Source organism: Octodon degus, unplaced genomic scaffold (genome assembly GCF_000260255.1).
Source record: "Octodon degus isolate 3935 unplaced genomic scaffold, OctDeg1.0 scaffold00320, whole genome shotgun sequence".
NCBI classification, from domain to species: domain Eukaryota; kingdom Metazoa; phylum Chordata; class Mammalia; order Rodentia; family Octodontidae; genus Octodon; species Octodon degus.
The window spans coordinates 709,545-718,798 of record NW_004524896.1 but is presented as its reverse complement, the minus strand read 5'-3'; the positions used below and the strand labels follow the sequence as shown (position 1 = coordinate 718,798).

Here is a 9,254-nt window from a genome sequence, read left to right as displayed (position 1 = left end):
CTGGGGGTCCCCTTAGCCACGCCCGAATGGTGTCGCCGGGTCAGGAAGCCGTCCGTGCACGTGTTCTGGCCTGCGCCCCGTTCTCATTCCAAGGGCTGCTCACAGCTCCCGCCTCCTGCCTCCCGCCTCCCACAGCAAGTGGTAAATTCCCGGGTCTTGCGGATCATCACCACACCCCAACCCCAGGGGTCCGAGGAAAGGGTGGACATCCGTAATCACGCGGTGCGTGTGCCTCCAGCGAGTGAACTCGCAGGAACCCGAAACCCGCCCTGATTTGAGCCAGAGCCCCAGGATTTCAAAGCTTCTCCCTTGAGATTTTTTTTTTTTTCAGAACCAGGGATTGAACGCAGGTCCTTGCGCTTGCCAGCGTCTGGCTTGAGGGCTGGGCTTCGGGGGCAGGGGCAGCACCCTTCTAGAACGCTGGCTGAGGCACACCTACACACAGCCCGCCACCCTCTCAGGACAAGGTGAGAGTGGCATACACGCAGGCCTCAGGGTCCTGGGACAGCAGCGGGGCCACACCTGCCCTGGGCCTCACTGGGTGCAGCTGGGCATAGGTCACCTCCTGTGGGGCCTCCGCCAAGGGGACCTGAAATCCAGAAACAGAGAATGGAGCAAAGGGAGCTGGCAAGGGTGGGGCTGCCAAGGAAGGAGGTGGAGCGAAGGGCTCACCAGTGTGTCCCTCTGTCTGGCCGCCTCAGGCTCAGCACCCTGCGCGTCATGATCTGCACGAAAGACGAGTGAGGGGACTTGGCTAGGCGCCTTGGATCATCCAGTCCTCTGCTCCCTGCTTCAGAGCTGGTCGGCCGAAGGCCGCAGAGAACAGAGGTGTCACAGGGCAAGGCGGCCCCGTCACTCCGGGCCGTTCCTGCGTGCCTCCCAGCCCACCCTGAAGGTCCTTTCCACCCAAGGGGCCTCTGTGCCTCAGGTCGCTACCTTCACTTTCTCCGTGGATCAGCACAGGTGGGCTGGAGCTGAGGAAGAGAAGACGTAAATATCCACATAAGTCCAACGCATTGTAAAATAATTGGAACTGAAAACTTGGGAGGCAAATTTTCCCACCTCTCGTGCCTCATCTGGCCTTTGGTCCCATCGTAAGCAGCCCCTACGGAGAGATAATGGTCAGTCTTCCGGGAGCCCACTGCGCCCCTCCCCACACGCTTCCAGATGAACCCCCTCACCCCTGGACATACTGCGCTTACCCCGACGCCGGCGTAGGCAGAGGAGGAGGAGGAGGAGGAGCAGGACGAGGAGAAGGAAGGCAGCGGCAGCGGAGGCCACAATTGCAGTGGAAACATCCAGACCTGGGGATTGGCAAAGGGCAAAGAGCTGTGGCTGAACTCCTGGTGGATTAATCTACCTGTTCAAGGAACGGTCTATAGTGTTGAACTTGTACCAGGTAAGTTACTGAATGTTTGGGAAAAGGTAGCAAAACTCCCCGGGAAAATAAAAATACAACAGATGGACACGGTATACCTCAGTGAGACAAATTCCACGATGAGAAAAACTCTACGTGGGAAGACTCATTACGGAACGTGAGCACTGAAGGATAAGAAAAACACAGAAAGGAACAACAGGTAGAGAGACACAGGCACAGCAGGGGACGAGGAGGATGGGTCTTCCCAAGGGAGACTGTGATGCCAGGGGTGCCCAGCCGAGCTCTGAACGTGAGAATGAGGATCCTAAGCCAAACACTGACCTGCAGGGGAATAGGCGTAGGCTCTTTTAATTTTATTAAGAAAGAAACAGCAATGAGACAGTTTCAAAACAGGTTAGTAGGACAGTTACAATAATACATTGCATATGGTTGTCTTCATAGTAGTTATTCAGGGTATAAGATTCAGGCATCGTATCTTGTCTAAACACTATTGGCATAAATCTTTCTTCTGATTGAACTAAGAGAATGCCTTCGGCCAGCCAGCTCTGAAGCAGGGAGCAGAGGACTGGATGACGTAGGAATTCAGCAAAATAATCCGATAGGGTCCAGTAGTCCATAATGGTGGTGGCTGATCCTCAGAACTGGCCGTGTCAGAAGTTGTTGACTTGAGCCTTTGACAGCTCAGCATATTAATAGGGCTTTACTTTTTATACCTCATGTTTATACTTTTCTGCTGGATGACTAAGACAAAGATAGAGAAGGACTTAGACTCTTAAATGGAACAAACTGGGCACAGCTGTATAAATTTTCCATGGTTTATGTAGGGAGAGAAACCAAAAAGGTAATTAAAATCCAAAATGTATAACAGACATTAGGAAATAGGAAGAATATGTTCACAACAAAAAGGAACAAGAGAGAAGAAAGGGAGAAAAGGAGGAAGGGAAAAAGAGAATGCAAGGAAAATTTGAAACAAAGGTTTTGTAAATGAGGGGGAGGGAGGCTGAAGGGAAGGGAGGAAAATGGGAGAAACAGAATCTTGATGTGTCTTGTACAGGTTCAAACTACCTTTGATGAATGTGATCATTATGTTTATCTAAAATGAGATATGAAATTAATTTTAAAATAGTAAGAGTAAAAGGCTGCCCTCTCTGAGTGGTGGACAGAGTTCAGAGTCCAAGTGGAGAGAGGAGGCGTTAGGGAGAAGGCACAGGCAGCTGCTGACAGGTGATGCAGGCAGGAGAAGCGTGACAAGGCGCTGGGCTTGACATCTGACGGACAGAAAGCAGGACACATGAGGGTGGGGTACTGAGTGAAAGGACCAGTGATGGACCCTGTGGCGATGACATGTGGTGGCTGCTGTGATGGAGACCAGACAGGGACACACAGATGGGGATCTGTCCATCACAGGGCTCTGTGCAGATGCTCAGTGGCTGCCTGGGTGGATGGCAAATCCTCCACGGGATAAAGAACAGGGAGGCTAATGGGAGCATTTCTGACTGGGAGAAAAGATGAACAGCTGTCATCAGATGTGTCCAAATGCTTCAACCTTCCAACACTCCTCCACAGACACTCCCTACCCTGTTTCTCCCTCTCATTCCTTCCTTCCTTGGGCTCAGGTCTCCTCTGCCAATGTTCTACCTTCTCAGTTACTTAGAGATCCCAGAATGCACCTGGCGAACCATCTCACACATCTGTGTTCTGTCTCTGCCACTACCCAAGCCTCAGGCATGTGGTCCCCCTCGATCCTGAGAAGCTCCAGTGTCCTAAAAAAGCTGCTAAGGCACCCAGAGAGCAGCCTTCTCCACAAAGAAGATGGAAGCTGTCCCTTCCCGCATAGTGCCACAGGATCAGGACCATAAAGCCATCATGGGAATCCGCAGTGAATGTGTGACTGCACTTTCCATTGTGCTGAGGGCCACGAAGACACCACTGTGGTCACAGCATCATCTCAGGAGGGTACATGTGACACAAAGACCCAGAAAGTCAACAAGAGTGAAGAAACCAGGAAAGATCCTTGAGCTTTTCTACCGCCAGTGCTGGTGATGCTCTTGCTGGGACACACACACAGAGGCAGGGACAACTGGTGGAGGGGCCACTGGAGTGACACAGACAAGAGTTGAGTGATGCATCGCCTTTCACACTGACAACACAGAGCACACTTGAGCTGCACATGCCCTCCCCTCCCCAACTGACTGAGAGACTTCTCCTAACATTAACTAAACTCACTTAGTTTGACAGAAAGCAAAAGGGGGTTGCTGGGCAGGGTCCATAGATGAGGGCTGATGCTTTGAGTGGCATAGCAAGTATAGGGCCCAGCCTGGTCCAGGCTCACAAAAGAGATGAGGAAGGAGCTGTGGCTCTGAGGAGAACAGTCTTGGGGGAAGGAATCTCCTCCTCCCCTGCACAGGATGTAGGTGTCATAACGCGAGACTGGCTGGCACTGGAGAGTCAGGTTTCCTCCAGGGACCGTTTGGGCACTGGGGTGAGCAGTCAGGGATGGTTGGTCCTTGTAGATACCTGAAAGAGAATGGACCCAGATGTTAAAATCTTTATTGCAATAGCACCACCATTCTCATGGCCAGAGAGAAAAAAGAAGCAGAGACAAAATTCACACCTTGCTACAGGGTAGGAATTAGGAAAATGAAAAGCAAAATTCCTCCTTTCTATGTTCCCAGAGGCGAGACCAGGGCAGGAAATGTGTCTGTGCCCAGGCAAAGCTTCCTGGGGACTCCAGCTGCCTGTCAGAGGAAGCAGGGGTGACAGGCAGCATAGGGGTATGGGGAATCCAAGAGCTGGGCAGAGACAGACAGAGCCCATAGTCAGGCCCATCAGGACAAATGAGGAGGCTGCAGAGAACCAGGAAGGCACAGTGTCCCTGGCCTCCTCACCTGTCACCACCAGCTCCAGTAACTCAGTTTGTCCTGTCCAGCTTCTTTGCTTCCAGTAATCACAGAAATACTTTCCTGCATCTAACTGTGTCACTTTTGGCAGGGAGAAGTTCACCACATCTTGGGCTCCTTCTGGGAGTCTCTCATGCCACCTGCCTCCAGGTTCTCCGTGATATAGACGCAGTGCGGTCACACCAGGTGGGACCCTGCAGAAGATTCTCACAGAACTTCCGTTGGGAATCACAGCTCCTGGCACTGCCCAGATGCAGGGAGAGGACGAGGATGCTGGAAACAGAGGCAGACCATGAGCACTGAGCAGGCAGGGGAGGTGTCCCCGACACCCGAGGATCCCGAGCTGCTCATGCGGAGGCTGTGCAACACATCCAGGGTCTAGCTGCCACTGGGCGTGAGCCTGGATCACTTCCGGCCCAGACACATGACACCAGGCTGCGGAAGAGCTTCTGTCCTTTACCCTGAAGGGGCGGCCTCACGAGGCCTGCGCAGTCTTGAGCCTGTGACACCACCTGCCTGTGCCAGAGTCCCTTGCTCTGGCTTCCAGGATCCCAATGCTCAGAATCCCTGAGGAGCAGAGTCTGCTCCGTGCTGATGCCTGCATCTCCCAACACTTGAGTGGGAATCGTAACGCTTGTCTTGAGTGTTTCTCACATGGACACAGTATAGGAGGGAAAAGTATTCACACTTCAGCACTTCCCTGGACTACTAACTGCCTGGAAGCACAAGGCAGCAGTGTGAGCTCCACTTACAACAGGAGAGGCCAAAGGTAACTTGCACACATCTCGCGATGGCTCGGCGAATTTAGTATCAAACTACTTGCGTGAGTTTTTCTTTCCTCAAGTGTGAATGCATTTAGCAGACTGTGCGCAGTTTGATTTCCACGCATAGATGTCGTCTCTCACGTAGCTAAGAATGTAGATACCCACATATTTGCCCACCATTTCTCAGGGGTCACCATGCCCACCACCTTTGTATCCATCACTGTAAGTCAGTCTCTCTCTCTCTCTCTCTCTCTCTCTCTCTCTCTCTCTCTCTCTCTATCTCTATCTCTCTCCTGAACTCAGAAGTTCAGTCTCCTCCCACCCACTCCTCAGTAACTCTGCAATCTTCAACTCCTTCACACTCGCAAGAACCTCAACAACCTTACTGGCCTGGCCCATGTACCACGCATTGTCCTTCCTCAGCACTGTACTACTGGCTTCTCCCTCCCCAACCCAGCCTGGGGAGGAATCCCATAGATCCTCCATCCCATCCTTCGACTGCTCCAGAGAGCCTGGGCACAGTGGGTATTATGTCTCCTTGAACCACTGTCTGGCGCTTTCCTTTATCTTCCTGCATAACAACCCCAACCCTGCCCCAGCCCGATCCTCACCTCGGAGCCTCACATCCTATTTAAATACATCTGTCAGCTCTGTCTTCAGCCATCAGCCCACGGTGGCTCTGCTGTCACAGGCAGTAACTCATGAGCATTGTCCCCGGTCACACACCTCTGCAAGTGCTAACTGCATGCCTACCTCCTCCTCACACGGCCCATTGCTGGACGCGCTCTGCCCTTGAAGGAGGCCACAGGATCACCTCTGACATCGCTCCAACTCAGAGCCCCCCGATGGCTCAGCCTGGCCCCTGCACGTCCCGCTCACACAGCACCAGGGATCCCCTCCCTCTACCTGCTCCCTTCCTCCTGTAACTGACTCCAGCAACGCTCGCCTTGGCACTGTCTCTGTTATCCTGCCACCAAGCTTTTCACCATAGGCGTCCCCTGACACAGCAAGTGTGCGCTTTTACCTGCATGTTCATTTCATGTCTTTGAGACGACACTGGTGTCTGCGTTTCCCAAACACACATAGCCATCACGGGGCCACAGGCACACCCATGTATCTGCACTGGGAGAGTGAGCTATACCCTTAGAGACGCGTGAGGGAAAATGAGTAGAAACCTTGTCACAGACAGCTGACAATACTGGCTCTAAGGAAATACAGGAGCATGCGCAGCACCCAGCGGCTGTGGCCTCTTCGCCATGACTCGCAGAGCAGTAAGGCCCTGGGGATTTAGCCCTCTGCTCTCTGTGTCCACTGAGAAACACCCAGGCTCTGCTCTTGGGAAGAGAAACTTGGTGACAAGGCAAAAATAACACAGAGAAGCCACAGAGCAGACACACACGGGGATGGACATTGTACTTCAAGTCTGTGTCCTGAGGAGCGATACTTGGCCTGAGACGACCTCTCATAGCTAAGGCAGTCTGCAGAATCCCCAGAGACAGCCAATGTGAGACACGCAGCCTCCCTGCAACCAGGGCCACCTCTCCTGGGGACACAGGTCCTGTGCAACGTCTGCAGGCTGAGCTGCATTCCCAGTGGATCTGGCCCGTGTGTGCCACAGGCACTGTTGGTGACTCAGTAGGGAAGGGTGGCGATGGTAGCACAGGGTGTCCTCCTCCTGCCTCATCCCAACACCTTCAGGCCCCTCCCACCCTCAGCCCAGCCGCACTCAAAGCTCCCAGCACTGAAGGGAGGGAGACTCACCACCGTGGGCCCAGATCTTGTCATCCAGAGCAGACACTGAAACAGAGAAAACTCATGAGAGATGTCCACCTGGGTTCTGCTGACCCCCCAGTCATGGGCTCAGGTCAGAGACCTAGTTAGGGATCAAGGAGTCTCCTCTAACTCTAGCCAGGAGCTCCCCGAGAAAAAAGGAAGTGAGGAGTCTGGGTGAGGGACTCAACAGCATCTGACCTCTTCCCCTTCCACCACCCACCTCCCTTCTCTGTAATACTCACCAAATGCAAGCAGCAGGGTGAGGCTAGGGGCCATAGTGTAGCCTCAGCCCAAGTCCCGACAGCTGCTCAGTAAGGAGCTCACCCAGTCAAACAGGACACCAGAGGACCACAGACTTGGGGATGGTCCTTGTCACAGGGTGATGGGATCAGCTACTAAACAGGAAGTTAACTGTTCTTGCGCAAGGCCAGAGCCTGCCCCTCAGCCTCCTCCACATCTCTGAGTTCCTGTCTGGGTTTCCTACTGGTTGTGGAAACCATGGCTAGCCTCTTCCGACTCTTTTTTTTTTTAATCTCTACTGTATGAGATCTGAAGGAAGCAGTAGAAAAAATGATGAGATACAGCAGATAGTCTGTGTCTCTTCTTCAGAAGCCACTGTCAGTGTAGGTGACACATTTGCAAACAGAAATCAAACCAAGGGAGAAGGGGCTGGGGGTAGTGGTGAGTATAAGGGCCTGGGGACCAGTGGTCAGGGGCAGCAGGATGCTCTGTCCAAGTAGGAAGCGGGGTGTTCAGGGGCCAACATTGTGTCACACACCTAGAATTGGTGAGAGCTGTGCTCTCCTGTGCCCTCATCAACATAAAATTCCACCGAGGTGAGTATAGCTGTGGAATGAATGTTCGGGCGTCAGTGACCGTGCCAACTGGGAGATGGTGTTGTGGCATGTGTCCTGCCAGGAACAAGGAGACTGCCTCACCACTTTGTCTGCCACAGCTCCTCTGCAACGTGATCATAAAGGAATAATATCCCCGAATGAGCGCACCTGAGGATTCTGTCCTGCCCCATCTCCGCTGTGCATTCCAAGCCCTTTGCACTGGGAACCTTATCCAGTTGGCGTGGACTTGCCCTGTCATCTAACCTGGGCAGTATTTAAAGTCTTGTACTCTTAGCCTTTTACAGAGGACTTTTGTGAACTTTCTCATTTAATTCTCTAGAAATATTTGAGATAATCAGATACAAAATTTACATTTCTTGTTATATAGGTCTTGCTTTATCTTGGTCTTGATCATCCAGCAGAAAAGTATAAAAATGAGGTATATAAAGTAAAGCCATATTGACATGCTGAGCTGTAAAAGGCTCTAATCAACAACTTCTGCAGATAACCCACTACTATTGTGGACTACTGGAGTGTGTTGGATTGTTTTGCTGAGGTCAAGCACCTATAATATTTAGATGCCAATAGAATACCCAATTCTGACAGAACCGAATGGGAGAGGGGGATACAGAGGAAGGAACATTTCGTATTTGTATATACAGAATAGTTAGGATAGATGTGTGGCTGCTTTCGCTTGGTTCAGGAAGAAGAAAGATTTGTAGTAGTAGTGTTTTGACGGGAGGTTCTGGCTGCTTCTTGTGCTGTGGATGACTGCTGAGAAGCTAACAATGTGCAGTGTATTAATTATTGAAAATGTCCGTTCATTTCTCCAGGCCTCCGGCTGGGGGTTCCCTCCTTCCCATGGCCAGACACCTGGCTTCCGACTTTGCCTTCTCTGGAGGTGGCGATGGCCCGGAGGGCAGGAGCCGGGCTGGGTTGACCCACAGACCTGCCTCGGCTTCCAAGGCCCTCCCGGGGGGCCAGGAGTGGGGCCGGGGGTCGGGCCAGGCCCCGAGGTGTGGGGTGTCCCTCCGTGCCGCCAGCCTTATGAGTTCTGTGGAGGGGTGGCGGCGTGCTGTGGGCCTCAGGTTGGCATGGGCCTGGCACCCCAAGGTGGCCTGGAGAGCACCCGGCCCGAGGATGAGGTGGGGGCCGGAGTAGAGAACAGCTCAGAGGAGGCCTCCCCCGAGCCCTGCGCCACCCACCCTGGTGAGGTGAAGGTAGAGGAGAAGCTGGAGCCAAACCCCGAGGAGTCCCAGGACATCAACGCCCTGCAGAAAGAACTGGAGCAGTTTGCCAAGCTGCTGAAGTAAAAGAGGATCACCTTGGGGTACACTCAGGCCGATGTGGGGCTCACTCTGGGTGCTATCCTTGGGAAGGTGTTCAGCCAGACGACCATCTGCCGCTTCGAAGCGCTGCAGCTCAGCTTCAAGAACATGTGCAAGCTGCGGCCCCTGCTGCAGAGGTGGGTGGAGGAGGCTGACAACAACAACGAGAACCTGCAGGAGAGATGCAAAATGGAAAGCCTCCTGCAGGCCCGCAAGAGAAAGCGGACGAGCATTGAGAACCAAGTGAGAGGCAGCCTGGAGAACATGTTCCTGCA

At 53.0% G+C, this 9,254-nt stretch overlaps 1 protein-coding gene and 1 pseudogene across 7 annotated transcripts in view; one reads left to right on the top strand and one right to left on the bottom strand.

Annotated features, from left to right (window-relative positions):
* Window positions 1–328: 328 nt before the first annotated feature.
* The window catches only part of LOC111814451 (leukocyte immunoglobulin-like receptor subfamily B member 4), a 96,912-nt gene continuing 87,986 nt past the window's right edge, over window positions 329–9,254 (bottom strand). For 2 of the 7 annotated variants that reach the window (XM_023707955.1, XM_023707954.1), the window contains exons 3-9: window positions 4,267–4,551; window positions 3,605–3,895; window positions 1,182–1,304; window positions 1,063–1,105; window positions 937–974; window positions 673–725; window positions 329–589 (exon numbers count right to left, since the gene is read on the bottom strand). In XM_023707955.1, the coding sequence (XP_023563723.1) occupies window positions 458–589; window positions 673–725; window positions 937–974; window positions 1,063–1,105; window positions 1,182–1,304; window positions 3,605–3,895; window positions 4,267–4,551 (965 nt within the window). In that variant the 3' untranslated portion in view covers window positions 329–457. Of the gene's footprint in view, window positions 590–672; window positions 799–936; window positions 975–1,062; window positions 1,106–1,181; window positions 1,305–3,604; window positions 3,896–4,266; window positions 4,552–6,803; window positions 6,840–7,057; window positions 7,185–9,254 lie in introns of those variants that run through there. The other 5 variants (XM_023707953.1, XM_023707956.1, XR_002819439.1 and 2 more) reach the window with 5 other exon arrangements.
* LOC101564592 overlaps window positions 8,513–9,254 on the top strand; it is an 11,995-nt pseudogene continuing 11,253 nt past the window's right edge.